At 38.3% G+C, this 17,516-nt stretch overlaps 1 protein-coding gene across 1 annotated transcript; it reads left to right on the forward strand.

Moving 5' to 3' along the window:
• The first annotated feature begins 616 nt into the window (after positions 1-616).
• Positions 617-12,180, forward strand: LOC308695901 (uncharacterized protein). The gene is made up of 3 exons (XM_081374165.1): positions 617-674; positions 935-1,085; positions 10,476-12,180. The coding sequence occupies exons 2-3, from the start codon at positions 989-991 to the stop codon at positions 11,906-11,908; spliced, it is 1,530 nt and encodes a 509-aa protein (XP_081230291.1). The 5' UTR covers positions 617-674; positions 935-988; the 3' UTR covers positions 11,909-12,180.
• The last annotated feature ends 5,336 nt before the right edge of the window (positions 12,181-17,516 follow it).

Raw genomic sequence — 17,516 nt, forward strand, 5'->3', positions numbered from 1 at the left:
CTCAATCTCACCCTAATGTTGAAGCACAGTTTAAAAACAAAAACTGAACAGTTAAAAAAAAAAAAAAAAGATGATCAAGTGATCATCTTATATATGATTCTAAGAAGATGCAGTATTACATACAGAATTGTTCTGAAAGAAGAAGTCAAAATTATTTTTTATTTTTTATTTTTTTTTTATAAATCTGTTAAAAATGTTACAAGTTCATGAGATAACTAACGTCATGACCTAATAAGCATAGCCGCTTTATGTCCAGGGAAATATGAAAATATGATACACCAATGTTGAGTAGAAGATTCTTACACGTCTTCTGAGGTGCGCTGACAAGTCTGTACATCCAGTGAAACCGATGCCCCATGTTAACATAGGCGTGTTTTCTGAGCTTGACACTAAAATATTTTAAGCTTTGAAATTGCGTCAAATACACAGGAATATACACTTCAAAAACAAATTGCTTTATTATGCATACCAGTGTGTATACAACTTGTGAAACATACGTTTTTAATCATGGATCCGTGAAAAATGGCTGTGACGAATCTGTATTGTCTAACATCTGCTGGAAATCCAGGTAAAACTATCTGCGTGCACGCGCGTTCCCCCAGTTAACATGATCCCCAGTTGATCCGTAACAACACCCGGGACTCCTCAGTCGGCTGTTATTCCACAGGGAAAAGGTGTTTTGATTTTGAGCCTTTCAGTATCTAAATTGTGTTAAACGATGCGGTTTCAACTAATGCCTTTCACGTGGTAATATTACTTTAGCTGATTTTGCGTTGGTACAATGAAATTAATGTATTCAACATAATATTGTAATGCAGCAAGTCTCTCGTAAATAGCGCCAAGTTGTATTGTTTTCCCGTGTAAAGCGCATCCACGCACGAGGAACAGTTACAGATCAGTGATTTACTTTTTTTTTTTACTCCTTTCTATTTAGAAAAGTAAAATATACTTCGAGAAAAGTAAAGTTAGAAGGAAAAATCTTAGTGACATGGACATAAAGGTGGAGTTTATTAAAGAGGAGCGTGAAGACACGAGCGATCCCGAACCCTGCAGAGTGAAAGACGAAGAAACCGAGGAACAAATAGGTTGGTGTTTATTCTGAGTTGCTCAATAACTGTTGCTTTACAGTACATTTACATTACATTGTGCATTTGAGAGCATTCAAGCTACAGGGAAAACGGTAACAAAACTTTAGATTTTTTTTTTTGACCACATTTGATTTGTGTTGCGTTCAAGTCCTACTGGGAAGTTCGTATTTACGAGTTGAGAAGTCGTGTTTACTACATTATGTGCGCTCAAGTCCCTTTCGTTGGTGTACCTTCCCTTAATTAACTACACATAAATACAGCAAGGTTTTTGTACTGCTAGAAAATGAAGAACAAACAATGTGCATCAGGTGGTTTGCTTTCTAACATTTTTTTATTAATTTATGAAGCCACTGTAAGCTATATTGTTACATAATTTGTTTTATTGCAATGCTATTATACTTTGTCAGGTTTTTATTTGCAACAAAATAAGCGAATTCCCGGCACAAAGTGTTTTTTTTTTTTTTTTTTTGCCTCATGATGTCACTGCTAAATACCTATAAATATTGTGGTATTACACCACATTTCTGACTGAAATGCCCCCAACTTGTAAAAATCAGGGCTTAAAGAAAATCCTGAGCTTCCCACTCATATTTACGACTTTGTGGTAGCATTCATGTGCTTTCAAATCGTAAATATGATCTTTTCGACAGGACATGAAGACACCTTTAGAACAGTGTTTCTCCGACTGTGGAATAGTACCACCAGTGGGAAAAACCATTGGACTGACACAGAGTGTGAATGTCGCCTTAGTGAAAAAAATGTCCCCCCTCTAAGAAAATGTTGTGCATTTTAATGTTAAATTCATCAATCTGGTACACTTTGAGAGTTCAAAGTTAAAAGCTCCAACCCATTTTCAGTGTGCAAATTAAACAAAGAAAAATTCAAACCTCTTTTAGTTGTGTCTGTCTACATTACACTAATCTACAACATAATAATAGTTATAATATTATTAATCCCATGACAGTAATGGCCATATATTGTAAAACAAATGCACTGAAAAATAAAGGACGGTCATTAAAGCAGTAATGTTTGCACTTAGGTTTTATTACGCATTTAAGAGAGTATTGCAAGAAGCTGCTTACATTAACCTTACTTTCGAAAAATAATACAATCATGATTTTTCATGAAAAATTATGTTAGAATTGTAGGCCGAAAATACCTTCGTGATCAGCTTGTTTTCATCAATGGTGTAATTAATACAGTTACAATTAATTTGGTTTGTCGGGATTAATTTGTGTTCATAATCAGTAAAACAAACTCTTCTAACAAGAATAAACACATATGAACAATTAAATTATTATTGTATTATTAATTATTTTTATATCTTGCAACTACCCAAGCAGCGTTTCGTGCTCAGATGTGACGGCGGAATGAATATATTACCAAAATGTAATTACAGAATATATTTAAGTTATCCATCAAATTGTCATTTTCTCCTTAATGTCTTGCGAGTTAACAATAATGCCTGACCAGTAAATTACTTGAACAAAGAAAACATTTTGGCATTAGGGACTGGAATTAGTTAATGCCTAAAAATGTAAAAGTTTGACCTTATAAATAGAATTTAGTTTAATTTTAAAGTTCGTCGCCGGAGTGAATGGGAACATGATTTATTGAAAGTCTTGATTTGTTTCTTAAGTCAATACTTTTTAATGGCTTGTCAACTTTCCATTCCTCCACTGCGTGATTCTTGTCAGCGCTGGATTCTAGTCAGTCACTGGTCTATGACTGGAAAAATCGTTGCAAAAGTAATGATACATAGCTCAGGCTACATGTCGCATTAAACTGGAAGAAGAATCACAACAAGCGTATTGGTGAGAACACTCATTTAAACAGCATATACACACACCCGAACTTGACTGCACATCATATTATTATATGTATAATATGACATCACACTCTGCGCATATGTTTTACAACATAATTTAACATATACATAGTCCTAACACTTTTTAAATAGCCCACCTAAAGTGTTTATTACAAATAAATTACTAAATGCTTAAAATGAATAAAAGTAAATGAACAAAAATTTGCATTACATATTTAAACTCGTGAACGCCCCTCATTAATACCTTTCAAACGTCTTGCTTCTAATGCCTCCCGTTGTTCTTTGAACGCCACGCTGAGATTAAGAGAATAAATAAGAGTACTATTTAAATATGAAGTCTGCATGCTCTGCACTGCACGTCTCTGTGTGAATGTGTTTTTAGCGTCTGTCGTTTCACTAAGTCACTTCACTACTCACTTTTCACCAGTTTATTTGATAAAACTACACACACACAGAAACTCTAAGGTCTTCACGACAAACCGTCAAAATTAAAGTTTGTTTTAACTTGAAGAAATTATAAACTTGAAATTATAATAGAAAAATATTACTCTTGTACAGTAGAATGTCCTGAAAATGATTTGATTAGATTTTTGGCTATACTTTATACCAGAACTTGAATTGAACTTTATTCTAAGAGCTTGTGACTAAACCTCATAACTCGAGTGGATCCTCAAACTGTCGGCAAAACCTCATACAGTAGATCCACCCGCCTCAATCGTGAATGAAGTCCTGCACATATTTTGGAGACTGTCTAATAATAATAAAAATATTATTATTGTTATAATAATTCATTTATAATTATAAATATGGTTTTTTGAATTGAAGTACAGCATTTTCTTTATTTAACACACTATGTGTGTAAAGACTAATGTTTTATGTTTTTGAGAAGCGGAGAAGAGTGTCTTAGGCCGCATCCACACGTAGCCAGAGCTTTCCCTATCCAATATTTTTTTCCTCGTTCTACATTTTTTCCGTAAACACGGCGTCGTCTCAAGAAATACCTGCGTACACACGAAACCACTGAAACGACTCAAAATGATGTAGTATACATGTCAGACCAGTGTGTTGCACTGTAATTCTGCCACAAAGATACACTAAAAAGGGAGAAGACTTGGAGCATGCGCATAAACATTGCGCGCTGCATACAATAATAACAGGCTCAGTAGCTTTTTTTTTTTCTTTTTTTTTACCAAGAACTTTATTGAATAATATAAACAACCATAAATGATCTGGTACAAAATATGTAATGTCTTAATCAGACAACAGACAAGCATCATAGCATAAGAAAGACAATGTAACTAAGCGTTCCTGCAAAATTAGCCAAAAACGCCTAAAAAAAAGGCCTACCCAAATTAAATTGCATGCTGTTCTTGAACCATTTGGAGTATATGCATCTTTTGAAGGGGACACTTTGAATCACTTATCACCCAAACAGTCAGAATCACTTACTGGTATTGAGTAATAGAAATTTTTTCCCCTTTTTTTAGTGTGTTCAAAGTTCTGTGTAAACAGATGCCTGCAGATAACTACAGCTGGGATAACTATAGCTGGAAAACACAATGGGATCACAGCATGAAGCCTTACCAAACCTAGTTCAAAATTTTAATTTTATAACAATACCTTAGAAAATGGGTGTTTTACACGTTTATCTAAGTTTATGTCTAGGCGCTTCCTAAAAAAAGGCCACTTGGAGACTCCAAATGACCCTTTGTAACCACAGACACATAACATGCTGCTGTTCTTGAATGCTTTACTCTACAGTCATCATTTTGGGCTCTAATGAAAGGTTACACTTAGAGCTATTATACTCCTTATCCAGATTCACTGTCAGTAATTGCTGACACATAATAACTGAAGCATAAACACATTATAGTGTTTTCTTCCATTCTTGAAACCAAACTTTCTACAAATAAAGAGACAAAACAAGTGCTATGGTATTAAAACACTTTAATATTAGAACTCACACTATAATGTCATATATATATATATATATGACATTAAAACATGTAAATAAACATTTGATATGAAAATTAATGAATTTAATAACTAACCTTAACAGTAAATGAGAGAGAGAGAGAGAGAGAGAATAGTTAATGGTTAATGGTTGCTTAAAGGTCCTCTTAGTAATCTGAGGATGCACCGCAACCGCCACGGCAACTCCACTCTCTCAACTACCATCTTTATGACCGACGGTCTCAGTAATGCCTGCAATATGTTGTGCAGTTGGCTGCAACAACAGCCGAAAGAGGAACCCCGAACTGGAATTTTATTCTATACCAAAAGAAAAGGATAGAAGAGAGAATCATTTATTTAAAAGACTTGAAGTCTCATGTTGGTTTGTGGTTAATTATATTTCCATTATACTCTCAATGCCCACCATTATACAGACAGATATCGACAGATAATGTTTTTTCTTCATTTTATTTGGTGGATCTGTTGTTAAAGCATTTTATCATGGTAAGTTAGTAAGATTTGGGGTTGTTTTGAATATAACTGTATGTCTGTCTGTTAGTTAATACCTACCTAAATCTAATAAATAGTTTTCTTAAGTTCATAAAGATATTGTCTTCATCACATGTGCTTTAGATGTTATTTTGTGTAAGTAACGTTAGCTCTGCAGACAATGCATAATCTTAGCCTTGAAATGCATATTAAAGGACTAGTTCTTCCAAAAATGATAATTCTGCCGTCATTTACTCACCTTCATGTGCAAATCCTTAAGGTTACTTTCCGTGGAAGACAAAGGGACATTTTTGAATATGTATTGGAGACTCTTCTTGTCGACGTAATAAAAGTGAATGAGTAACGTTAGCCTACTGGGGGCTGTCACGCAAAAAAATAATAATAAAAGACAAAAAAAACATCACAAAAGTGATCTAATACGACTCGTCCGTTATATTAATATCGTTATTTATTCATATGATAGCTTTATGTGACGAACAAACTGCAATTTAAGTCGTTATATTATAATCACTGATGAGCTTTACCTCTTGATAGCTTTTAATCGCAGCCAAATCGTGAGTGAATCATTCAAAAAGATTCGACTCGAAAGATTAATTCATTTCGATATTTGTGTGTATTAACCCTTCTCTATAATTGAACATTGTTCTTTCGGACAGATATGGCAGTCTTTTATGATATTCGACTGATGTCTCTGGCTGTGCTGATGCTGGTGTCTCTCTGGACTCTGCCAGTGCTGCTGTTCAGATTAGATAGATTCATTCATGCCAGCCGAACAGCTGCAGATTCATAGATTCATTCATGACATCGCCATGAAGCTCTAAGACTTAAGTATTTCTATATCATGAAAGGCCAATTGGGGCAAGCCTGGGGCAGATAATAATGGACAAAACAAAACTGGGGGTAACAAATAAGGATCGGAGCCTAAAATTGACATTTTCTCCAGGTATCTCTGTCTCTCTCTCATTCAAATGGGCAGTTTGGGCGGCCATACCAGGGCGAGATCGGTCGTAAATATGGCGTTGTTCTATTAGGTAGTGACGTAGGTGGAATATCTACATCTATGAATATCCCTGTGACCCAACTAAATTCATGGTGGTCACACGTGTGTATATATATATATATATATATATATATATATATATATATATATATATATATATATATATATATATATATATATATATATATACACACACACACACACACACACACACACACACACACACACACACACACACACACACACACACACACACACACACACACACACACACACACACACACACACACACACACACACACACACACACACACACACACACACACACACACACACACACACACACACACGTATGTATATGTATTTCAAACAATTTACAAATTATATTTTTCAGAATCAAAGAAAATATCTCTTCCAGGGGCACATCTGGTACTCAAACAAAACTACGGGTGCTCTACAACAGATCCCAGCTAACATTTTTCAAAGGTTATTAGCAACATGCCAATCATTATAGCAATCCCGATTTGGAACAAAGGCACATCACAGGAGGAGCACTTTATTGGTGTCTTTGCCTGGCAGTGTCTGCACCTCAGACGACCTGCAGTGCTGTGTCCAGTGATATGCACAGGCTTGTGATGTGCTATGAGTGGAGTGGGTGATGGAGCTGGTCTGGTCAAAGGCCTTCTGGTGCATGGGTACCTCTCCTTTACCTTTAGTGATGTCCTTGTAGAGAAGGAAGGCATTCACAATAGCAATGTCCATGAAGTGATAAAAAAATGTCTTCTGGGTCTTGTGGATGACTTTGTAATAACTTATTAGGGTATCAGATAGGTCCACTCCACCCATGCACCTGTTTGGACATAAAAAAAACAACAACATTGAGATATTTTATTTCATTTCAAATAGCATAAAAGATTGTTGATTATATAATACATACCGGCTGTACTCCTTCACTGCTGGTGGAACAGAGATGTCCTTCAACACCCAGCGCCCATCTGGATCTCTTGACTCTCCTCTGAACAGTGTCCCTCGCATGGGCTGTGTGGAGTGTGGAACACATGAACATGTCCCTTGTGTCTCGCCACTGGACAAAGAGGAGGGAGTCCTTCCGGATCCATCTTATACTCCCACAGGGAGATTTAGAGTCCAGAACATTGATTTTTGTTTTTGGAAACCCAATTCTGTTTGTGCGTATGGTTCCGCACGCCCAGATCCTCTTCTGAAGGAGGTCGCTGAAAAGAGAGGGACTGGTGTAGAAATTATCTACTAACAACTTGTGGCCTGTGCCAAGCAACTGTGTGTCAAGAAGCTCCATCACAGACTCATAACTGAGCCCCTTGCCACTGTTTCCTTGCAGCTTCACTTCATATACAAAGAAGTCCCAAGTGTACCCATTGCTTGAGTCTGCAAGGACAAAAAGTTTGTATCCCCAGCGAACAGGCTTCTTTTTCATGTACTGCTTTATCTCAATAGGTGCTTTTGAGGCAACCATCCTCTCATCATTGGAAATTTCTTGGCCAGGGTGAAAGTTCCTTTTGCAGGCATCCCTCATCTCCATGTACAGGGGCTTTATTTTGCAGAGGTGATCAAATTGTGATGTTCCTCTTCTCTGCTCATTAGCAGCATCGTCCACCCTGCTACTGAGGTGAAGGGAGCGGCAGATCCGAAGAAACTTCTTTCCTGTGATAACCTTATAGGGAACGGCAAGCTGTAGAGATTTCCCCCTCGCCAGAAATCCGTTATTGAAGGGAGTTTCACAATACCAATGTAAATGACCATGGCCATGAATGCAAAAATATCCTGTAAGGTAACGTCAATCCACGGGTTGGAGGGCTTTGAGTAGTGAGTTGACCCAAAGTCATTAGTGTTTTTAATTATTGTCTGTAACAGGGTGTTTGAAAAAAAAAAAGTTGGAAAAACTGGAGAACTGTATAGGTTGCTGTAGTAATGAGCTGAGGTCCTGGTGCATTGGTGGGTCTGAAGGTAGGCTGTGGTGGTGTCACGTCTGGAAGGTCAACATCATTCCATCCATCTTCAGAAGTGTTAAGCCGCGTTTCCACCGCAGGAACTTTCCCCAGGAACTAGGAACTTTGCGCTGGTACTCGATGTGTTTACACCGCAGGAACCAGTGTCTAAATGAAGTTCCAGGTAAATATTTCCCCCTCCGATAGTCCCTGCTCATGAGGTAGTACTTTTTCAAAGTTCAGGAACTTTCAGGGGTGGGACTTGTGCGCTGCACAAGCTGATTGGTTGTGTTCACGCCGCATTTTGGTTGGATGACTCCACGCAGCATTTTATTTATTTTTAACCTCCCTTTAAAAAAAATCTATTGCGGTTTGTGTCGTGGCTTCATGCAGTAAGAGTTGTCTGTCTGCAAATATGGAATTTAATAAAAAAACTGGTGGAGTGGCGACGAGTTTCAGGCTTTATTAAGGGTATTTGTGGAAGAGGAAACTTTCTGCGCGTTCGTCCCAACCATCTCACGGTCAATGTCCGCAATAGCTGATAACATACAAATTTTATATCTAACGTTAGCATTACGAGCTTACTGAACACCCTTTATCAGTGCTCGTCTCTTTTCTGCCACAGCTTTTATTATTAAGTCATTATGTTTACACATTGTCATCTATTGCAAGGCAGTCCAAACCATGTTACAAATTTACTATAACAGGATTGAAATAGCGCTTTGAAGTTAGTAACAAACAACTATTTACAAGACTCTCACTATTTATGATTGATAGACGGGGTTCAGGCTTTTTTTAAGCGTATTTGCGAAAGAGGACATTTTTGCACGTTCGTCCCAGGCATCTCACAATAACTGATAACATATGCATACGCATACAAGCTTTCTGAACACGCTTTAGTATCAGTGCTCGTCTATTTTGTTTTGTTAATTACCTCGTCAGTAAACCAATACATAACTGCAGCACAGTTTGAATCTCCTCCATACTTATTATAAATGTGGCGCTCAAAACTGATTACTGTCCGTCGCAGACTGGGAGGAGCAGTTGCGCGCAGTTTACCTTCCCGGTACTTTAGACCACGGTGTAAACTTTTGAGTCTTACATTTTTTTTTTCATTCAACTGATTAAAGTAGCAGTTACACTTTACTTCGATAGTCCACTTTAGACATTCTACTAACTATAAGTAACTTTTCAACTACTTGTCAACTAACTCTTATTAGAGTATTAGTAGACTGTCAGTAGACTTATGGTTATGGTTATAGTATAGTTATGGTTAGGTGTTAGGGTTAGAATAAGTTGACATGTAATTGCAAAGTGACTTTTTCCAAATTTCCCCTAGAGTGGTTGAGCCAAGATCCAAACCCAATATAGTCTTGACCTGAAACGTTTCTGACTTAGAATCATTTGGATATTTTACTGCTTTTATGATTTTCTGACTCAGACAGAGAAAACACTAGCCTGGTAATACCAAACTCTGCTACTTCGCTTTGCTTCGTAGACAGAGTCTGGAATTGCATAATAGAGAAGTGTTTTCTCTCTCGCGGGGGTCGCTTGTCTGAAGTTTAAAATCATTGGTTACCTGTAAGCCAATCACATAACGTTTGGTTATGGCATGTGTTATGCGCATGCTCAGCCGCATCTAACTTCCACTGTAAACACATGTATGATGCGAAAACAAAACCATCGAGCGAAATACCGGAGTGAACATGGCTGTGAAGGACTTTTGCAGATTATGTGAAGTAAATCTACGCATCCACGGTACAATCATCGTCTACGTAACGGCTCTCAGCCCGCCCTCTATTCGTTGATTGGCCCAGCTGTTTTCAGGCCGGAGGAAAACGGAAAGCTATGACTCTGTCTCAGACTGAGTACAGAAGCGAAATGAAATTGAGCGGAAGTACGAAGTCTGACGTAGTCAGGCTAAGAAAACACCAAAATGCATCTAAAATGACCATAACATTGATAACATAACATAACAATGACCTTTTTGCACAATAAAGATCAAATAAAAGAAACGGAAAGAAATAAGTTAATTTGTCTTTTGCTATCTATCTTTAATTTGGCTTCACTTTTTTGTATTTTTTGTTTCACCTTTCTTGAACTAATATTTGTCAATTTAATGTTACTTCTAGGCCTGATGAAAGAAGTGAAAGAGGAAAGTCAAGAACTGAATGAAGTGGAGGACAACTATCATTTCCAGATACCTGAAAATTTCGCAACTGAAGAACCTGTTAGTAACCTACAGTCTGAGCATTTCTCACAAAAAGGACACCTTGGGGATCACATAAAAAAACAAACCAGAAAGAAGACTTTCACATGCCCTCAATGTGGTAAGAGTTTCAGACATAAAGGGCAACTTAATGTTCACTTAAAAATTCACACTGAAGAGAGAGCTTTTACTTGCTTTCAGTGTGGAAAGAGATTTACAGATGAAGAAAAGCTTATGCGTCACATGGAAATGCACACTGGAGAGCTTTTCTCATGTAATCAATGTGGAATGAGTTTCATTAGTAAATTAACTCTTCAGAATCACATGAAAACTCACTCTGGAGGGAGGCCTTTCTCATGCCAACAATGTAATAAGAGTTTCAGTCATAAAGGACATTTTAATATTCACATGAGAAGTCACACTGGAGAGAAGCCTTTCTCATGTCCTCAGTGTGGAAAGAGATTTATTCATAGAGGACACCTTAATGAACACATACGAATTCACACTGGAGAGAAGCCGTTCACGTGCCATCAGTGCGGAAAGAGTTTCACACAAAAAGCAAGCCTCTCATGGCACAAGAGGATTCATACATATAAAGAACTTTTCACATGCCAACAGTGTGGGAAAAGTTTCACAAATACAAGAGAACTTAAGGTTCACTTAAGATTGCACACCATAGAGAGCCCTTTAACGTGCCTTCTGTGTGGAAAAAGTTTCACAAATGAAGAAAAACTTAAGTGTCACATTGGAATCCACACTAAAGAGAATCATTACACATGCCATCAGTGTGGAAAGAGTTTCATTCATAGAGGACACCTTAATGATCACCTGAGAGTTCACACTGGGGAGAAGCCGTTCACATGCCATCAGTGTGGAAAGAGTTTCACACGTAAAGGAAGCCTTAATTGGCACATGAGAAATCACACAGAAGGAGAACTTCTCGCATGTCATCAGTGTGGAAAGAGTTTTACAAATAAAAGAGAACTTAAGATTCACAGAAGTATTCACACTGGAGAGAAGCTGTTTGCATGCCATCACTGTGGAAAGAGTTTCATTCATAGAGGACACTTTAATGTTCACACGAGAATTCACACCGGAGTGAAGCCGTTCACATGCCATCAGTGTGGAAAGAGTTTCACACATAAAGGAAGCCTTACGTGGCATATGAGAAATCACACTGAAGAGGAAATTTGGCATCAAAGTGGGGAGAATTTCACAGATAAAGAAAACCCTGTGAGTAACACAATAATTCACACTGGAGAGAAGCCTTACACGTGCCCATTGTGTGAAAAGAGTTTCACTCGTCAAGTAACCCTTCAGAGTCATGTAGAAACTCATTTTGAAGAGAATCCTTAAATATGCCCTCAATGTAAAAAAACAACAACCTTTGATCAAGGGAACCCTTGGGAGAAACAAGGCAGGTTTTTTCTTTTACTACTACCACTTTATGGAAAATTTGTCTTTGGCTTGCTCACTGTGGGCATAACAAGAATTTATCAATATATGAAAATTATATTTTTCATGAAGTTTAATGGAACTGTTAAATGATTACTTATGGAAGATATCATGTTATGAAACAATGTACATCATCATCAAACATGTAAATCATTGTAAATAAAATTGATTTGCCTTGCATATTTTTCTCTCTGCATGTAATTATTTTTTTGTTAAAATAAAAGGAGGCCTGTCAACAAATTAAAACAAAAGCAATTCATTTTAAATACTTGAATGTAGTAAATGCTTTAACAATTACAGTTCATTTTAATATCAAACTACATGTGCAAAAGGTGGGTTCCTGCAACAAATCTTTTTGAATCACACTTAGTAGTAAAATTGATTGTGTTCACACCTAAAGTTTTGGAGAAGGCAGAAAATGGATAATATTACTTGCCTTACTTTTTCTACTCAACTCATTACCAAAACAGCTGATTGTGCACCATCTGTGAATGTGGGATCTTGAGCTGAATTTGAATTTAGGTAGAAAACAACACATTATTCTGCAGAATTCAAAATATATTTTTAAGAGTGTTTGTAACCAAACAACTTTGATTCCTTATGGCTTTCGTACAATGGTTACTAACATTCCTCAAAATACTTTTCTTTAATGTTCCACAGGAGAAAGTCAGTCATACAGGTTTGGAATGATCCATTATTGGGTGGACTATCCTTTTAACTAATTTTTACACATTACACTTTAAGCCAATTCTTAAATTATGAATTTTGCCCAACTCTAGTGGGGTAGACTGATATTGCATCATAAGTTTTATCACAACTCATGGAAGTGAGTTTTGTAGAGGAAACGCCATGCTATCAGCCTTGCAGCCCAGCCTTTTGCACATCAAAACCATTTCCTGGCTGCTGTCCCATGTCTGTTTGCTTCATACCTGCAAACTCAGAAGAGGTGAAAAAGGTGACATGGTCAAAAATATTGAGAATTTAACATAAACATGTAAATGAAGCATACTGACAAAAAATAAACAACAGACAACATTTGCTTCAAGTGTAAAAGCACATTTATTAATACCAATTAAACTTTTTTGAACACCAGCCAAAACTTGGTCAAAATGTTTATTTCTTCTGTCTTTTTGCCTGCACAAGTCTTTCAAGTGCCCATTTTCGCTGCTTAGCAATGGGTCTCTTTCTTGCTATATGTTCTTCCTCTGTGGCTTTAAGCCTTTTCTCTGCAGCACTTGTAGTTGGCTGGCAGTCGAACTCCATCCTCCTCTCTCGGACTCTCAGCAACTTCCGTTGTCGCTGCCTACCTCCCCAAACCTATCATCCCTCCTGAACATCTCTAAGGCACTCTGATTCCTGGACACCAAAGTGTACTTGACAGTCTGGATGGAACTGAATGTACCGATGTTCATGCTGTTGCGTCTTGGGTCTATAATGTCACCCAGCAGATTGAAGGACGATTCCACCAAGGGACCATGGAAGATGGACAAGGCAGCTTTTACAGCTTGGCACAGGCCTGGATATTTTCCTGTTTTAAAGACTGAGGCCCACCATGTCACAATATAATCTACGTCTGTGAAAGTGGGCAGGGTCTGGTCCACACTATAATGAAGAATCTCCTGGTGAGTGGCAGCATGTGACTCAACATTTGTGTGAGCTTCTTTCATTCAAACCCAGTCTAAGAGTGCCCTCTCACAACAGGATCTATGGCAGACAAACACTGCAGGGTCTTGCTCTGCAAAGGCAGCTTTTTCTGCAGGTATTTGGCACATGTAATGTATGCCCTGGAGACTTGTTGAAGGAATGGCTTCAGCAGCTGAAACAGATCAACAACAAGCACACATACAGACCCTTTCCAAAAAATTTGAATATCATGGAAAAGTTTATTTATTTCCATAATTCCATTCAAAACGTTAAACTTCCATAGATTATAGATTCAGGGCCCACAACTTAAACTATTTCAAGTATTTAGTTGTTTATTTGTACATAATTTGGGCTTCCAGCTCATAAAACCCACGAAAACAGGATTTCAAAAAATTAGAATATTACATGAAATCACACAGTAATTACACAGTGATACCATGGTCATTGAACCAGGTTGTAACAACTGAGACAAGTCAGACACGAATATTTGTTATAGTTTAACAATTGATATTTAGAACTCACTCGGGGAATCTGTGTCCCAGTTTAGCAGTTTAATATGAATACAATGACGTAACGAATAATAATAAGGCCTTAATTGGTGAGGAGGAACATCGCTCAAACACCTTAAAAATTGCTGAAAATGGGGATTCCTTCGCCCATCTCATTTTATTTGTTCTGGTACCATCTATACGTGCGGCTAATCTGAGATTTCTTCGTCAGAGAAGGCTTACGCTCAATTTAGAACTAAACTACTATTTAATACCTTTTAATATGAGGTGTGTTTCAGGGCACGATATTTTAATAAACTGTAGGGCTCGTTTTATGAAAGCTTAGACAATCAGACCAATAAGAGACTATTAAATTCGCCTCTTCCTTTTATCAAATGCGTCATTAAATGTGTACAAATCTATAAAGTGATACAAGATCGCATAGAAATCAAATACACACTGGTTCACGAACCGTTAAAATTTAGAATAATTTCGAAATATCTATGACGCGCAACAAAGCCTGGTTACTAAAATCCCGTGACTTTAACAGTCTGATACATGCTCAGAATCACTGATTTGAGACAAATGATTCACATTGGTTTCTGAGCTTCACAAAGCACGGATAGGCGGTTTAAACTACTCCGCCCTCTCTCTCTTTCTGTCTCTCTCTCTCTCTCTCTCTCTCAACCCCCTCCCTTTTGGTTTCACTTTTAGTTGAAACCCAGAGACCTTGGGTTTTTATTTGTTTCATTTATTTCATTGTTTCATTTATTCCTATTCAGTTAAGTTGAATTTAATTAAATTTGAAATTTAATTAAATCAATTTGCTTATTCAATTTCCCTTTTAGTTACCAGGGCTATGAGGACAATCCCTGTTTACTTTTGATTTTGATTTTATTTCAATTTATTTACTCACTTTATTTCAGCCTGAATTTCCATATTCAGCTAAATAAAGTTTAACTAAATTTTAAATTTAACTAAGTCAATTGTTGTCCTTTCCTTTAGTTTTTGAGCAATAAGGACATTCTACCTTTACTTATACCTTATCTTAGGTACTTCGTATCGACATCTTCCCCTCTCTCTATAGGATTACAGTAGTTCTAGCAACTGTTGTTTCCGTAACTACCCAGGTCATTAGAATCCTAACCCCTGTCTGTGCTTTACCCCTCCTCACTCCTTAGCACCAAGTTAAGTACATGAAGTACGGTTAACGTAAACGCACAGTAGGCCACAGACAGAACGGGAGACACTTCCCGCTGTTTCTTCTTCTTTTGACCTTTTGTCTGATGTTTGATGTGTCCCTGCTAGCTTCGTCTAACAGCAGCTTAACCCATACGTGACACCTGTTTACCTACGTCTCCTAGCTAAACTTAAATAGGTAAAACACTCCTTCCTTCCCTTTCCTTTCCGATGTCTATTGTTTCTATTTTGTTTTTGCTCTATTTGCTACTCTCGTAGTAAAACATGTGAAAAGAACCATCAGTTTTGAGTAATAGTTTTATGACATGTAAAAGGCCAGTCATCAGTCGATGCTGCTTAAAGCACATCAGCTTGAATACTCAAGACCCTTGGGTTGTGTGTTCACCAACACTAAATTTAATGGCCCACATAGCTGTTCTCCCACAGAGCTTACCACCTCTGTAGAAACTTGCATTTGCCTTTGCCACTCCTCTCTTGTGTTCCCACAAGTATGCCAGTAGGCCTCAGACATCCAGCCCTGCCACCCACCAGAACCACCTGGAGACCCGGCAGAGCAGCATCCTCGACATCCTTCAGCCCGAAGCAGACAACGACCTGCCGAGGCAGAGAAGGGAACCGTTAGATGACAACGAAAGCGGACGTCTGACACCCAGCCTGAGCCACCAAGAGAGGACCAGCATCATTTTCTCCTTGACCACGTTCCCATAGGCCTCAAACAGGAGGTAAATGAACTAACGCTGCCAGCCACAGAATTCCACAGAGAACGAACCCTGCTCAGTGTCAGTGGGCACAGGAAAGAGTTCACCAGTCTTCAGACGGCTGACAGCTGCTGAGAACCTGTCAACAGACGGGTACAGAACTTTCCATCAAAGAACTTAAAGAACTGGTTGAGCTCAAAGAGAGACACTAAAGCCATCAGTGTCCAGCGAGAGCTGAAGTCCAAACACTGACTCAGCAATGCTGCAACATTATAGACAAACGCAATGTGGTCCTGAACAGAACTGAAACAGTCCAACCACCTGCAAACGGACCCCGCAAGAAAGATGTATCCTGCTAAACTTCACATCATCCACGTAAGCTCCCCAGCCCTGCACAAAGGGGGGAGGAGTCAAACCCTCGGCTCGACAGTCACCCACCAGTGTCCTGAGAGCCTCTGCAGGCGCAGAGTAAAAGGTTTAATTCAGACAAACCCTGAAACGACACGTGAAGTGATACTCCAAGATCCCAAGCGAATGGTCAGAAACATCCCTGCCAATCTATGAGACATTGATTTTCACCTGCAGTCTTCGACCGGTGTGACACACCAAGACAGACTCCATCTGCCCTGGATCACATCCAGCCCAGAGTGGCACCGCATTCTGGCTTTGGCTGTGGCACCACCAGCAGCTGGAACAAGCCATCATAAAAGGATTCTCAGACTTAAGAGTCTGAATGCAGACTGGGCACTGCCCAGACACCAAACAGACCTAAAAGTGCCTGTGCTACTACCACAGACTCCGAACGAGCTTACCCTGGAGCATGCAACAAACATGTGACAGAGGAAAACACCAGCTCCAAGAACCATTTCTTCCAATACCAGTTTGTCACCATTTTTGGCCACCCCAGGCAATGCCCACTCAACGATGTGTGACTTGATGCAGAAGGCCTTTAACACAAGGCCACGTCAGAAAGGGTTCCTAAGACCCCAGTGACTCTGAACTGCAAACAAACCAGAAGGCACACCGCCTGACCACAATGCAAGACTCTGCTACAAAGTTCATAGTCAGCATAGGACATAGAACTTTTAAAGCAGATGAAAATGTGTGATCAAATGAAGCAGGAAGTGTTGTGGTTTAATTCTTTTCAGGGGAATGACTTCAGAGATATTTGACATCAGAAAAAATTAGACTTTATTAACAAACAAAGCCGAGTGTCCCTCTGCAGACAAGACCCTCCAGAAAAATTGCCCAGCAAACGTATATACCCTCTCCTTGTCCCAAACATGGTAATACATTCTATAGGTATTTTGAGAAATAGTTTTGTACCATGTGACATTACTGAAATAGAATTTTCTGCTGTGACAACACCTTGTGCTCTCAGGTTCCAAAGTCAGCCAAAGTCACCCACAGACAAGGAAATAATAGTGTACAAAAAAAACAGTTAAATTACTTATTTTCTAAATAATAAAATCTTCAACA

This window comes from Scardinius erythrophthalmus, assembly GCF_964197995.2.
Source record: "Scardinius erythrophthalmus genome assembly, chromosome: 9".
Lineage (NCBI taxonomy): Eukaryota > Metazoa > Chordata > Actinopteri > Cypriniformes > Leuciscidae > Scardinius > Scardinius erythrophthalmus.